This window comes from Cnephaeus nilssonii (genome assembly GCF_951640355.1).
Source record: "Cnephaeus nilssonii genome assembly, chromosome: X".
Taxonomy (NCBI): Eukaryota; Metazoa; Chordata; class Mammalia; order Chiroptera; family Vespertilionidae; genus Cnephaeus; species Cnephaeus nilssonii.
Window position 1 is genome coordinate 131,067,204 of NC_137071.1, and position 15,792 is coordinate 131,082,995.

The 15,792-nt window shown below is 42.6% G+C and overlaps 1 protein-coding gene across 8 annotated transcripts in view; it reads right to left on the bottom strand.

The window, feature by feature from the left end:
• USP9X (ubiquitin specific peptidase 9 X-linked) overlaps positions 1–15,792 on the bottom strand; it is a 76,410-nt gene that overhangs the window by 28,236 nt on the left and 32,382 nt on the right. For 3 of the 8 annotated variants that reach the window (XM_079764806.1, XM_079764805.1, XM_079764808.1), the window contains exons 13-23: positions 14,358–14,593; positions 13,023–13,171; positions 9,813–9,900; positions 8,896–9,238; positions 7,570–7,665; positions 6,458–6,669; positions 4,743–4,983; positions 4,032–4,181; positions 3,130–3,250; positions 1,776–1,906; positions 1,309–1,587 (exon numbers count right to left, since the gene is read on the bottom strand). In XM_079764806.1, the coding sequence (XP_079620932.1) occupies positions 1,309–1,587; positions 1,776–1,906; positions 3,130–3,250; positions 4,032–4,181; positions 4,743–4,983; positions 6,458–6,669; positions 7,570–7,665; positions 8,896–9,238; positions 9,813–9,900; positions 13,023–13,171; positions 14,358–14,593 (2,046 nt within the window). The remainder of the gene's footprint in view (positions 1–1,308; positions 1,588–1,775; positions 1,907–3,129; positions 3,251–4,031; positions 4,182–4,742; positions 4,984–6,457; positions 6,670–7,569; positions 7,666–8,895; positions 9,239–9,812; positions 9,901–13,022; positions 13,172–14,357; positions 14,594–15,792) is intronic. The other 5 variants (XM_079764810.1, XM_079764812.1, XM_079764809.1 and 2 more) reach the window with 3 other exon arrangements.

Consider the following 15,792-nt stretch of genomic DNA (forward strand, 5'->3'; position numbering starts at 1 on the left):
GGAATCAATGCCGTAAAGGGGACAGGCGGGAGGGAAGCATGGAGCCGCTATCTGGGACGCCATCGAGCACCTGCGCCAGGGCCCGTGCTGAGGAGGCTTTAGCTAATCAAGAACCACGTTTCCTACCCTCACAAACATGGGCCAACAAAATGCAAGACGTAGGCCATGGAAGACTAATGAAAAAATTTCTAAAATACACAAATGTGGAGAGAGTAGTACTAAGAACCCCCATGTACCCATTGGCAAGCACCAAAAATTAACAAAGGACCCAAATTGTTTAACTACCCCCCTTTCCTCGCTTTCTGTCCCTTCCCCAGCCCAGGATATATTGTGAAAATAAATCCTGGATATATAATTTCATCTCTGTTTCAGCAACTACTTAAAAAAAAAAAAAAGGGCGGTGGTGGGAAACAGTCCTTTCAAACATAACCACGGTGCCATTATCACACCCAAAACAATTATAAGTGCTATTATCTCAATTACATGTGACATTATGGTATCACTTATCTAATCGACATTCCAACCTCCCTGATTAAAACCTAAGCCATTTAAAAAAAAGAATATATTCCTGAAGTCTTTATCTCCTATCAGTAACTTAGCAAATCATCACATGATGCCTATAACTCAAATTTTAGTCTGTATTAAATGCAGCGTCACACCTCTAATAAACAGGCATTAAATTCTAGCATGTCGTGAGAACTTTTGGTGGCAACAGGCTAAATCAATTACACCTTTTTTATTCCCACCGGTGTCTTTAATACAGGGCAAATACAAGTCCGTAAGAAATTCATATGGAGACTTTATTAGGTTTAAAAGAACTGAAAGTTGCCCTAACCGGTTTGGCTCAGTGGATAGAGCATCGGCCTGCGGACTGAAGGGTCCCAGGTTCGATTCCGGTCAAGGGCATGTACCTTGGTTGCGGGCACAACCCCAGTGGGAGGTGTGCAGGAGGCAGCTGATCGTGGTTTCTCTCTCATCGATGTTTCTAACTCTATCCCTCTCCCTTCCTCTCCGTAAAAAATCAATAAAATACATTAAAAAAACAACAACACTGAAAGTCAAACAGGATTTAAGGGGGCGCAGAAGAACTAGCCTCTCAAATAAAAATATAGTGAGCGAAAAGCATTTGCACTTTGAATACAAATAAAATTTAACAGAAAAAAAAACCACCCTAAAATAATGCATCACTGGAAAAGAACCTGAGACAGTTTCCCTTTGAACTTGATACTTAAGAGTTGCTGAGAGGCTGAACTTTAAAAATGGCCAGCTGTTCCTACCCAAAGGGTTTTCAGAAGCCTGTATTATTACCGCTGTCAGAGGGTTCACGCCTTCTACGCCCGGCTGGAACGCCTCCGCCACCGCGCGGACGTGGCCGTAGCCGATGGCCGTCAGCAAGAGCTTGGCTATTTTCAGGGCATTGAGGTAGGCCCCCCTCCGAGTCTCCATGTCCGCACTGGGCAGGAAGTTATTTCGGGTCAGCATGCTCAGGACCAGGGGCAGGCCACCACTTTTCAAGAAGTGAAACTGGAAATCAGAGGAGTCTTCAGCCAGAGGCGCCCCCGCAGGCATGAGCAAGGCATAGACCACCTGGAAGAGAGGGGAAGGGAGAGGACTGCATTCAAGGTCTTAAAAAGACGGCGCCTATTTCCCCGACTGCCGCGGCGAAGAAATTCTTCTGACCATCCCAAAATACTTCATTCCGGCGTGCCGTCCTCCACGTCAGCACAGAAAGGCCAACGTGGAGCGCGCGGGCAATGCAAACGGAAAAGGCGCACCTCTGTCAGGTACAGCACTTGGGACGCGGAAGGCCCAAAGAAGAGCGAGTCGAGCGATGGGCTGAGGCTGCTTTCTCCCAGCTTGGCGTGGTCTAGGCAAATGGCCCTCAGCTTCTCTATGGTTGTGCTATCTGCAAAAGGAGAGACACAGGCTCAGACAAGACAAAACGCCCTGCGTGCGCGCCAGCAGTTCGCTCTGGATACTTTGCAGCCTTCAGTGGAAGTAACTAGCAGTTCAGTTCCAGGCTCCAGCTTCATAGAACCAGATCTGGATTGATTCAATCCAGAATAAGTAAACAAACCAGGGCTCCCTAATCAGCCAAGCAAACCCCAATAAGGAAGCAGGCTCCCCCTACTCAGACTTCAAACCTACATGCCCTCCAGCCCCTCCTCCAGCCACCGGAGCCTGAAAAAACACAAGACACTTCAGAAGGAAGTTCTTAATGAAAACAACAAAAAGGGGAAAATGGCAAGCTCTTCACTCCCATTGAGCCCACCACCCAGGCATGTGCCCTGACTGGGAATCCAACAGTGACTTCCTGGGGCATAGGCTGATGTGCAACCACTGAGCCACACCGGCCGGGACCCCTGCTTTCTTTCTTAAAGAGTGTGAGTGTATGTGTGTAGCAACCACGGCGACAGAAAATAAGCTAAGATCTGTTGAATACTGGTTACATCCCAAGAACTAGACCATATATCAAATAGTTATTATTATTAGCTCAGTTTTACATACCAGGATTTGAACTGAAGTCCGGGTGAGGCCAAAGTCTCTGATCTAAATACTGCAATACAGTCATTACTGGCCTTTCTGAAGTTGGCTATTTCAAATCTAGGCCTATACTTTGATTACATAAAATATGGACAGAAAAAAAAGTGCCCTCAAGTTTCCCTGCTTGGAGCAGCCTGGCAAGAGCTCACTGTCGCCACCTGGTGGCATTATGCTCTTCAAAACAAGACCAGGGATTCTGGAGTCCTGGGTCAAGCATCAAGCTGGTGGCTGGAGGGGCTTCGAAAATGGCATTACAATGAGGCAGGATTCAATAAATGGGTTAATGCGAGACCATACAATTCAGGTGCATGACGACGTAAAAGAAGAGAACCTGTACACTGGCAGGGTGTTGCCCTTAAAGCGAGCACTGGCCCCGTCTGTCCAGGGGTTCTATCTGAAAGAGGTTATTTGCGGAAAAACCGCCCACTGCTCCCAGGCTTTGGAAACCAGGCAGGGGACCGAAGACTGCCAACTCCGCTCTGGCCTACGCCGTAAGGCGTGTTCCACCTACGAACAGAGCGGCTACTACATCCTGTTATTGGCCAGCATGTACTTTATCAGTTAGTTTTAGTTTTTAAACCTTACCTGGTGGCATAAGTTTCATAAGCACTCTTGCGCCATCTCTAAGAGATGGCATATTCAGGCTGCTCCCTAAGTCTGCCACTTGCCAAAGGAAAGAGATGTATCTGGGATGCAGGGACATTATCTAGAACACAAAACACACAGAACGTTTACCTGTAAAAGTACACCTCCCAGGAAAGCCCAGAACATTTAACTGCCACACTTCTGCTTATGCCATTTCTAGTCTTTAAAACAGTCTGCCTTCCCCTCTTCCCACCTTTTACAAATCCTTCCAGAAATACACTGCCCAAGCCGCCTCCAGTAACTGCTACGCGATAGTTCTTTTTTACTCTCTTGTTAAACGATTTCTCTCATACATGCAAGTTAGAATCTGTACTTATAAAAGGGGGCCATGCCCACTAATAACTGAATTCCTAACCGACTTGTAGGGAGCAAATCCTTTTCACAACGGAGGGGCTGTTATTGTAGCCATGGAAACTGCTGTGGGGAGGGTAGGAGAGGATAAGGGAGGGAGGAGTCACTCTTTCTGTAGATACAAGTTACTGACAACCAGAGAGAATGTTTTCCGACAGAAACGGCTCTGAAGGATGGACGCACTATGGTGGTATGGATATAAAACACAGTGGTGTATTTCCAAACTTATACTCAATACTTATAATTAAGCTGTACAACAGATCAACTTTATGAAAACATAACAATCTGTATCTACTGGGAGATGTTTTAAATTCCAATTACAAGCACCTTTCAGGAGATCCACTCTGAAGTTCAGAGTTAACTACAAAGCTATTTGATATGTAGGCACAGTAAATTACAAGCTCAAGGAAAACCCACCCTGTTCGATATACTGCTTTATTCTCCAAGAGACCAGCACAAGGCCTGGCGTACAGTAACTCAAAGCTACTTACCACCCCGGGCAAACAGCTTTCCACTTCGGGATTGGGACCATCGCTGTAATGGTTGCCATGGTTTCCAGGAGATCCAGTTGAGGAATCAGAAGAGCTATCAGGGCTCGAAGGCATATTGGAACTTATTTGTGTAAGCTTGGCTGTGATTAGCTGAAAATGACACAGTACGTTAGTAGCAAAGACAAGGCAAATAAAATACACAAAACTGAAGTCGGTAACACACCAACAAAAACCTACACGCTACACTTTCCCTAAGTATTGTCTAATACAACCACACCACTGGTTTTTAGAAAACCTTTCCTCTACTACATTGATGCCTGTTTCATTTACTGTTACAATCCCAACACCGATATAGAGCCTCACACATTAACAGGTGCTCAAGTAACATTTACTGAATGCAATGTTGACTATGGAAAGAAAAGATAGCCTTAGCTTTGACTTGCTTTTTAAAAATATATGTATTTTTTAATGATTTCAGAGAGGAAGGGAGAAGGAGAGAGATAGAAACATCAATGATGAGAGAGAATCATGGATCAGCTGCCTCCTGTACGCCCCACACTGGGGGCCAAGCCCGCAACCCAAGCATGTGCCCCTGACCAGAATTGAACCCGGGACCCTTCAGTCCGCAGGCCGACGCTCTATCCACTGGGCCAAACCAGGTAGGGCTCAGCTTTAATTTTCTTGAATCGTCTGGTATTTCTACATACTTACCGATTTATCTTTTAAGTTCAATTGTCCAATCAACTTCCTGTCATCGGCAGGATCTATCAGTTCCCCGCCCACGAAGAGCTCGATTTTCGTGTGGGCCACGTTGGCTTTAATGCGATTGAGAATGCAGCGCCGCACGGAACCGATCGTGTCGTTTGTATGGGACCACACATCCAGGTCATCCACCTGTCTGCCCTGGTTCGGAAAGCGGACTATGAAAGAGAGGTGCTTGCCACGGAAAGCTCTGGGGAACAAAAGAGAAAACATCACCACATTCAGCAGACTTTCAAACCTCCCCGCAAAGAAGACAAAGCTACAAATCTAATACGGAATGTTTTTGATTAAACCAGAGAAAGTGAGTTAAGGCTAGTTCATTTTAGGGTCTTGAACATAAAAACTTACTGCGCCTTTGAACTACAAATACTGTTAAGTGATCTTAAAAACACATTCCATTGTTGCTACTGCACTTTTGTACCTATGGTTGCAGAAAATGAAGCAGCTAGTTTACAAGAAATTAACACAAAGACATGAGTAGCACTTGACTTCTTTTAATGCCATAAAGCCCAACCCACTGGGACTTTTCAAATGTGGAAGGTAACTTTATCTCGAGAGCACCAACAAAAACGCTAAGGTGTTCATTTTTTTCTGAAAAAGTCTTAATATCAGAATTCACCCCCTCAGAATAATATTTACATTAGTATAAATATTATTGCAGATAAGATACAAAAGTAAAAATAAATAAGGAGCAATTGTAAATAATTTCACGATTAACGAAGCGAACCATTTCATAAAGAGAAATCTTTTAAAAGAAACACTGACGACACTCATTCTATAAACATCTCTAAATAATAAATACTATTTGACTTACTAAATGGCGAGCCCGTAAAAGAACTGTTAGCAGACCACTTGGAAATGTTCTTGCTATTCTGGCTCTCTGTCAAAGCAGCTTTTAACAGTCCTTTACGATTACTCGCTAATCTTACTACGCCATTATCTTTAACGGTGTAAATGAATGGCATCAAAACACTTTGAACTGCAAAACATTCCTGCGCCACTTACCAGAAAATAAGTCATTGGCAAAAATAAACCGACAAGAGAGCAAACTTGACTTGAGTGAGAACACTAAACAAAAAACCCCCACGAAAACGAAACAGAAAACAGATCCCAGAAAACAAAAAGAGGTCTAGTATTAACCAAAGATTTTAAAAGATGCAAATAATGTTCTTCATGGCCAAGATCCCAACACTTGCTTCTGGTACAGTGACTTGAAAGAGAGACCCATCAATGCGAGACGGAAACATGGATCCACTGCCTCCTGCATGGCCCCCATCAGGGGACAAGCGCCCTGACCGGGAGTCGAACAGCAACCTTTTGGTGCACAGGACGACACTCAACCAACTGAGCCCCACTGGCTCGGGCTGGAACATCACTGTTCCAAACCCCGTGGTCGGCAAACTGCGGCTCTCGAGCCACATGCGGCTCTTTGGCCCCTTGCGTGTGGCTCTTCCACAAAATACCACGGCCTGGGCGAGTCTATGTTAAAGTGGCGTTAGAAGAAGTTTAAGTTTAAAAAATGTGGCTCTCAAAAGAAATTTCAATTGTTGTACTGTTGATATTTGGCTCTGTTGACTGAGTTTGCCGACCACTGTCCAAACCCAATGGCTGGGAAATACCAAGTCATTAAAGCAACAGCACTGGTGGATCACTTATTCACAAACCTTGACATCGGCAGAATTGTTCTTTCCTCGTGGTAATCGCTGTCGCATTCATTTATATACTCCCTCAACACGGTTAACACTCGAACCATCCGAACAGCTTCCTGTCTCGCACAATTAATACTGTCTTTGTCACCATCCAATACACACAGCGTGTCATAGGAGGCTTTCAAACGATCAAAGCAAGACTGAATAAAGTCTTCATGGATCACCACCTACAAATAACGGGTCAAATATGACAGTTCAAGTTGCTTTGAAATGTAAAAATTAAATGCACACATAAAACTTTATTCCAATTAAAGATGGCAACAACTCCAATTAACCATGATCATATTTAGCCAGGGAGTCTATACTGATAATAAAATATACTATGTACTAGAGGCCCGGTGCACGAAATTCGTGCATGGGGTGTGTGTGTCCCTCAGCCCAGCCAGCACCCTCTCCAATCTGGGACCCCTCGAGGGATGTCCGACTGCCCGTTTAGGCCTGATCCGTCAGACATCCCTCTCACAATCCAGGACTGCTGGCTCCCAACTGCTCGCCTGCCTGCCTTCCTGATTGCCCCCCCTAACTGCTTCTACCTGCCAGCCTGATCACCCCCAACTGCCCTCCCTTGCAGGCCTGGTCCCTCCCAACTTCCCTCCCCTGCTGGCCATCTTGTGGTGGCCATCTTGTGTCCACATGGGGGCAGGATCTTTGATCACATGGGGGCAGCCACCACGGGAGTGATGGTCAATTTGCATATTACTCTTTTATTAGATAGGATTGTCAAAAGAAGCTAGAGTTATGTAAGTATAAACTAGATACTAAAAAAACACACACACAAAAAAAACACCTTCAGGATTAGGTGTTATAATCAAAAGAAATTCAGTCAAAATCTCTTGCCATAATTATACTCAAAATGATCACTTCAAGATAATTATTAGGACTAGATTCATTTAGATAGCATTTTGTACGAGAGAAATAGGGACCAAATATTTCAGATATATTTATAATAAGAGTTAAAACAAAAGAATTCCTAGTTAATTCTAAATTAAAGAAAAGTTCTTTAAAGCCAAAGAGTTCTTCAACCAGAGTTTCAATCTGTGTACGTCTGAGTGCACGGCAGTCCTCACCTGATTGACCTGTAGCCTCGGCCCCAGGTTTGTGTATATCTCTTTAAGGAGATCGATAGCTCTGCTGGCAATATCATCATTGCTCTGAATCACAACCTAGGTTCAAAAAGATATCTTAGTTGGCCATTTCAATTCAAACCATACCCTCAGTTATTTTTAATATAGTATTCCATAATTTCAGGATACACCGACTTCGGTAATCAAGAAAACCAAGTACAACTGAGAAAACAGACCAAAAAAAGAAGACAAATGCAAGTCTTTGAACAAAGAAGTTTGTTGAAGGGAAGACTCGTTTTCCTAAGGACATAATGCGTTTTAATCCTGAGGATCATTATTTTTATTGACATACAATATGTTAGTTTCAGGTGTACATTAGTGATTATTTGTATAGATTACGAAATGACCACCACGGTATGTCTAGTTACCATCTGTCACCAAAGTTATGACAACACTGACGATATTCCCTGTGCTGTACATGAAATCCCCATGACTTATCACGGGAAGGTTGTTCCTCTTCATCCCCTTTACCTATTTCACCTGCACCAACTAACTCCTTCAGCTCTTGATCCTTCACCTCCTTATGGCAGTGGTATTCCAATTAGAGGCAGAACTCGGGGGCTCTGAGGGGGTGTCTTAGGGCTGAGCCCTGTGGCAGGCTTGGGGAAGGGGGGGGAGGAGCACCAGGGGACTGAGGAGAAAAGTCAACAGGCTTCCCGTTCGCACTGCAGCGAAGTTTTCCGTTTGGGAGCGGTGTGTACATTTTTATTTTAAAAAAGGGTTTCTGCTGTTTAAACATGCTGAAAACATGTCAACCGTAATTGAAATTTTAAAAAACTATTTAAAAATGTTGCAAACCCCTTAATCAAAAAGTCTGAATAGCCCTGACCAGATTGGCTCAGTGGATAGAGCATCGGCCTGTGGACTGAAGGGTCCCAGGTTCGATTCTGGTCAAGGGCATGTACCTTGGTTGCGGGCACATCCCCAGTGGGAGGTGTGCAGGAGGCAGCTGATCGATGTTTCTCTCTCATCAATGTTTCTAACTCTCTATCCTTCTCCCTTCCTCTCTGTAAAAAATCAATAAAATATATTAAAAAAAAAAAAGTCTGAATAATCAAATACCGCACTAAAGATCTTAGGCTAGCTAGCTTGCAGAGAAGTATTTCATGTAAAAATGATATATATACACTGCTGTGACCAGGTCAGATTTTTAAAGGCAGGAATAATAAACTAATCCCACACTGCCAACATGGATAAACCTTGGGGGTATGTATCATTGCTCAGTGAAGAAAGTTTGAAAAGCTACAGCCCACACAGCGCCTCGCTTACCCTCCAAAGGTAGTCTAACCCGATCAACTCCAAGTCGTCCATCATGTAGGCTCTCCTCTTTGCCACTAGTTTTCCTTCTCGACAATTCACAGCTTTGAAGAACCGCTCAAAACACTTCATCCCGTTTTCAGTTAAGAGGGAAGGATCGAGCTGAAGCACGTTGCTTTCGAAGAAGTCCTTGTTAATGTCGGGGTCCAGGTCGGGCTCATCCCCCATCAGCTTGGAGTACCACTTGAAGCAGGCCTCCCGGTCGCACAGGTACACGGCGTTCTCTGCCAGGCACTTCCAGATCTGCTTCGCCTGCGGGGCGCACAGCCACAGCTGGCCGTCCTTCAGCAGAAACCTGGAACCACAACACGGAACACGACCAGCCATCAGAGCTCCATCACGGTTACCCCGAAATGCTACCGATCTGTACGCGTACAGTCAGGCCTTGTCCTCCATTTAGCTTCGGCTTAAGGAAATGAACCTGTCCCTCCACCCCACCCCAATAACATGAACACGTGACTCGGGACTGCCTGTGTCAGCCACTGCTGGGGTGCACCAGGCACCCGAGGGCTCAGCCATTCTTGCGGGTGCTGGTCCAGCAGCCTTTTGTCCCCTTCTCCTTAGTGTCTGACGCCATTCCGGTCTCCAAGGATGGGAACTTGCGCTGAAGAACAGAATTCTGTATAAAAGGTTAAAATGTGTTCTCTCCAAGCACTGCAAAGCAGAGGAGTTAACACCCAGACACGAATTCTAAATGTTTAATGAACGAGCACCAAGGGAAACGTCCTGTGACTTTCAGGCAATGATTTCCACGTGGGAAAAGGCCACCTAAAAAAAGACCTCAGCGACACATCGGACGAAGTTGGCTTTCTTATCTGTGTCTTTTTAAAGAGTCTTAAAGAGAGCAACAGTGACTGCTTGAAACAAACCTCAGGAAGTTCAGCCGTTCTTGGACTTCTTGAACGTGACTATATCTACTGCCCAGCCTTACAGTCTGTGGGTCATAGTCCTCATGGTCTGCAAATGAAAAAGGAAAGCATGCGTGACATATTCGGACCCCACATCACTGGGACTTTCACCGAAGAAAATGAAGTCACTTAAAAAGTCATTAACTTGCCATTAAAAGGCATCGTGAAGTTTACTAAGTATTGGCGATTTCTAGTCCTCCCATTTCCCCCACAAAAATAAATGTTCCTTAAACATAACCACAAGAAAAGGATCTGTTAAATGCGCTATAAAAAGAATACTGACCAGGTTTCTCCGCTGTAAAGCTGCTGTCTCTCTCTGTAACTGGTAATCTGTGGGGAGCTACTCTGAGACTATGTAAGTTGTCTTCTTTGCCCATTAGTTTTAGCATCCCCCCTCCCCTCCTTTTTATTCAGGTGACAGCACTGTCCCAAGACCTGGGACCCAAATGAGCAAGAAAAGTCACGAAGAAAGATCCCTCTATGCTAAATGGGAATGGAGAGGCCCTGTACTTCATGATAAAAAAGCTTCCCGGCTGGGAAAACAAAGACGGTGGTGGGTTTCCCTGTAAACGTTCGGCTCCAAACAGATCCTGTGACCAGTGAGCAGGCAAATGAAGGCTGAGCCACACGGCCATTTTTGAATCATGCTGCCCAGCTATTGAGAGATCCCACCGAAAACAGGAAAAAGTAGGTGAGACTCAATTACCTCAAGCGGCTCTGGCTAAGGCTAACATAAATTGGTTCTTGTCATTACGAACTGCCCAATTGTCTGGAATCCATTTCAGAACTCATGAGAAGAGTTCACTTTTTAAGAAGCATCTGTAATTGACGCATAATTCAAATACCATAAAACCTATCCACTTCATATGTATAACCCAATGGTTTTTAGTGTAGTCAAAGCTACAAGATTTGAGTGTCACAACCTACCCTCACATTCGACAAGATTTCCCATCATCTCATAAAGAGGCTCATTTCGTATGAATGGAATCTTATAATATGTGGTCTTTTGTGACTGGTTTTCTTCTACTTAGGCTAACGTTTTGCAGGGTTCATCCATGTCGTAAGATTCTTTTACTGCTAAATAGCATCCCATTGTATGCATATACAACACATTGTTTATCCATTCACCAAATGATGGCCACTTAGGTCACTTGCACTTTTCTGGCTAACATTCACATCCAAGGTTCTGCGGGGATCTATGTTTTCACTTCATCTGGGTCTACAACTGGGAGTGAATTGCATGATCAATTCTGTTGACCACTTTGAGGAACTGCCAACCGATACTTCAAGGTGGCAGCCTTTACAGTCCCACAAACAACGTACAAAAGCTCCACCTTCTCCTCATTCTTGCCAACACTTGCTGCTGTTCCATTTGTCATCCTGGTAGGTGGGCAGTAGCTTCTCACCGTGGTTTTCATTTGCATTTCCCCAATGACTAACGAAATCAAGCATCTTTTTATGCACCAACTGGCCACGTGCTTATCTTTGGAGACAGGTCTACACAGATCCTGTCGTTTCTTAATTGGGTTGTTTTTAACTGTTGAATTGTACGAGTTCTTATATATTCTGGATACAAGTCCCTTACCAGATACATAATCTGTAGATATTTTCTCCCATTCTTGGGTTATCATTTTACTCTGATTGTATCATTTGCAGTTTTAAATTTCGATGTAGTTCAATATATCACGTTTTCTCCCCTAAAAATGTTGCTTTGCCTAACCCAAAACCACAAGGATTTATTCCTATGTTTTTTCCTAAGAGTTTTATACTTTTAGGTCTATGGCAATCCTACCAATGAGTTAAAACTTGAGTGAAAACGGAAAAGTGGTTTTATACTGTGCTGTATTCACATAAAAAAACTTTAAAAGAACAACCTGGTAAGCACCAGTGCCTGAAGGCACTAGTAGTAAGAACACGAGTAAATGTTAAGAATTTTAGTAAATTTATTACATTAGCTAAATAACGTTAAAAGAGGAGGTAGAATCAGCTGACTATACTACTGAGAAATGTTTCCTTTCATAGATGAAGATGCGAGTGGTGAAATACGGCCAGGATAGTAATATTGGTGAAATAGTTATCAGAAACTGGAAATATCAGCCAACTGTGGAAGCCTGATGTTAGCCCTCAATTTCACACGTTTATCTGAGTTTTACATAGGAATGTATGTCAATGTTAAGCAAAGATCTCACGTTTCATAGGTATATTGGGATTTTATACAATGCCAAGAGTCTACCCACTATACTCTTCAAATGAGCATTAGAAATACTCTCATTTTAACCAGTTAACTGCCACGATAGTCTGAATTTAATTAAAAAAGGCCCACCGCTTGCGTCTATAAACATACAAATGGTTACAAATATATTATCGGCTTAAAAGTCTACTCTAAAACGTCAAGAACGTTATGCTCACTTCTACCTCTAACACTGGTTATATATGGTTTCCTTTCCATGGCTACGGGAACAAACTTGAGCCTTTAAGACAGTTTTTGTATAGGCTGTGTGTGTGTACACGCGCGCGCGTGTGCTATGAACTGGGCATAAGCCAGAGGAGTATGTACTAAGAACACCCCTGAACTCCAGCACACAGACTCAAATACAACTGTCAGAGGGAAAAGAGCATTGACACGGAGCTCCACAGACGGCGCGCACTCACAAACTGGCTGTTAAAACAGCAGGACGCTTGACAGTGACATGTTTCAACAGCTTCACACTTTGAAACCAACGTAAACAGGGGTTCTTGTAGCCTTGAACCTCCCACTTGTGACTTTTTAATTCATAAATCGACGCGCTTATGGAGCACAGACTTAGCCAAAAAAGTTTGCTCGAAAAGATAATGGTGGTGGTGGTAAGGAAACAAAGGATGAAAATGAGTCAGTACATACCTAAGAAGGCAAGAAACAACTGTAGGCCAGGCGGTCCCAGCCTCCGGGCAGGGAAGGGAAAAGACTTAACAAGGAGAGGGGGCAGGCAAACACTACAGAGCCTTGGAATGCTGGCGGGGAGGTTAAGACTGGGTAAGAGCTGAGAGGAAAGTGAAAGTGGATCATAAGCTAAGGAAGGAACACAAAATACATCTGCTGTCATCTCTAAGGTAATTAATGCTGACCCCGCCCCCAGCGGGGAGGGAAGTGGCTGTTATTTTCCAGAATTCCCGTTAGCTTGTAATACATACCTCTAGCATACAGTCTCATGCTTTCCATGTAAGTTGCAAGGTTTTCTGCTACCAAAGTAACTAGGGCATGATTGTGCTGAAGTTGATTGATTAAATCATGGCGATAAAATACATGGGGACTTCGCTGAGTTTGACTGAAACGAGAAGAACTTAACAATATAATTAGGCAATTAATTCTGTTGGAATCAGAAGAGCTTATATAATCTAAGTTCTTAGCTACTAACTGAAAAACTTCAAACGGGTTCTTTCATAACAGAAGCATACTTCTGGCCATTTACTTTAGTGGCAAGCAATTTAAAAGAAAACCAATGCCTCAAAAAAGAAAACATACCATTATTATCTTACACACACACAAAATACATTAATATTCTCCACTACCACACCAATGGGAGTCTACTTTAGTAACCGATTCCTACTTCCTATTATACTAATGCCAAAGCACTTAAGTTCGCATAACTATTTGCAGAATTATAAAATAGAAACTCCTTGCAAGATTAGCACCACAAAAATTATGCTGTAATTACAGTAAAGAATGTCAATTTTCTCCATTGTTTACTCCTATAGCTTTTGTAATTTCATAGTATTTTTCTAGCCTTAAAAAAAAAACCAAAAACACACAGCAGATGACAAAGTTCAAGTGTTAAAACCCAAACACGTGGCCTTTTCTGTATTAGACATAAACATAATAATCGAGAGTTGTAAAGGATCTTGGCAATCATTTAATTTTATACACATAAGAAAAATACATTTCTATAGTTTAGAGAATCTTGGCAGAATGATATGACTGTTTGGATATAAGGGTCATAACCCAGGAATCCTGATTCCACTGTGAGTCCTCTTTGCATTACACCCAGCTCTCTTTCCCACATTTTTCTTTTTCATGTTATCAGTTCCAACTCTATAACCAAACAATACAAGGACAAATTATTCCAGGAACCACAATTTAGCAAGTAAGGTCATATATGTATAAGGGCAGACACTGGGCAGAGAGGGACACAAGCAGGAAGGAAAAACTGAAATGAGAGATGAAACTGACACAGCACATGCCATGACACTGTCTGGCTCACTGGCTGGAGAGGGAATTCTGAGCCCAGAACCGGAAGGCATTATTATTGTCTTGATTGTGATACGTATCACTTAACTGCAGCTTACTTCCTCATCAGTAAAAGCAAGCAGGTGGTTATGATAAAGGAATCTTTTCTTCCAAGTAAGCTCTTCTCTCAGCCGATCATCCCAGTCTAATTTTCTTAGTTTGCTTCGACCAGCTGATAATGCTGCTGTTTCTTTTCAAAAGACATAAATGAACAGACTGAAATTTTCTGTTAAAAGCCTTACCTCAAATTCTGAGGTGCCTCCCCAAACAAACTACAAATTTCTCTAATTTGTTTCAGTGCGGGGATGACCCATTTGTCATTTGTACGAAGTTCTTCTATAAAGCGATCTATCCACTGGATCTTCTGTGTGTCACGATCCTTAAACGATTTCAATGTTTTATACAGGTCAATATAGCTTTCAGAATTACAAAACACAGCTTCTCTTGTACGATTAGCAACACAAACATTATGCCGTAACTGCAGTAAAGAGTTCAATGATAATTTTAAAAGTTGCTTTAAGTACATGTTTATTTCACATTTACTATCAAAACTCTAAAAAGTAAGACTCTATTAGAAAAGTTCAATATGACAGAGACTCAGATATAGCTACAGCTAGCTACACAAAGGTCTAGAGACTAAGCATTAGGCACACGGACAGAAACTGTGATTTGAAACGTTTGCCAGGAAGTGGGCATTCAGCTTTATCAGTTTTTAGAGATTCTACCATATAATAAAATTCAGCAGTAACATAGAACCCTGATTGTTACACTACACACGTTTGTTTTTAGCACACCGAGGAACACTGAGGATTTATATTTTTACCAAGAAAATAATGGTATGGCAACTTCTACCACAAATAAAAACAAGGACGTGTTCACATACACACAAGGAGAGAAAGGGACAGAAACGTGTAGAGGCACAGTTAAAGTCAACGTTATTTCATGTACCATGTTTACTTCTCATACCTCTACTTCACTCCTTCCCCCGTCAATAATAATCAGAAATGCAGGTCTGCGCACCTAATTTTAAGTTTGAATTATTTTGTGTGTCTCCATTTACTAGTTGATATATTAAATAAATACTTAACGGTCACAAACAAGCAGAGTCAAAAACAGTAGCATCTGACTCACACATCTAGTTGAGCTTATTTCTTAGCTCTTACTGAAATTTCAGTTCATCGGTGTAGCAAACAGTTCTAATGAGTGAGAAATTGATTGTGCAGCCATGTCCATGCATGAATTAAAAGGATCCGTATACCGCAAGTTAGAATGCAGAGAAGCTCTTGTGTAATTTGTTCACAGGAAAAGGCACTAAATACTTTGCTGTTTAGGAAATTTTATTAATTTTTCTTAACTTCTCTATAAGCAAAGAAAACCTAACTTCCCTTACGCTCTGAAGTCTCTACCCAGCTTTAATACCTCCTATCTCCTGATCTGGTTGAAACTGGCATTTCAGCACCACACGTGTAACAAACCACCACCATATAGCCTGTGGGGGCTGTACTGCCTTTTTCCCAAGGAGACTAAAATGCTTTTCAGATGACACCCCAAACTGTGACAGAGAGACCTAAGAGGCAAACTTATACAAAGAAAGTCAATCCTTGAAAATTGCTTCAAAAATAATATTGGAATAACCTGAGACTATTCTGTAGCTAAGCCACCCTAATTGTGAAGGGA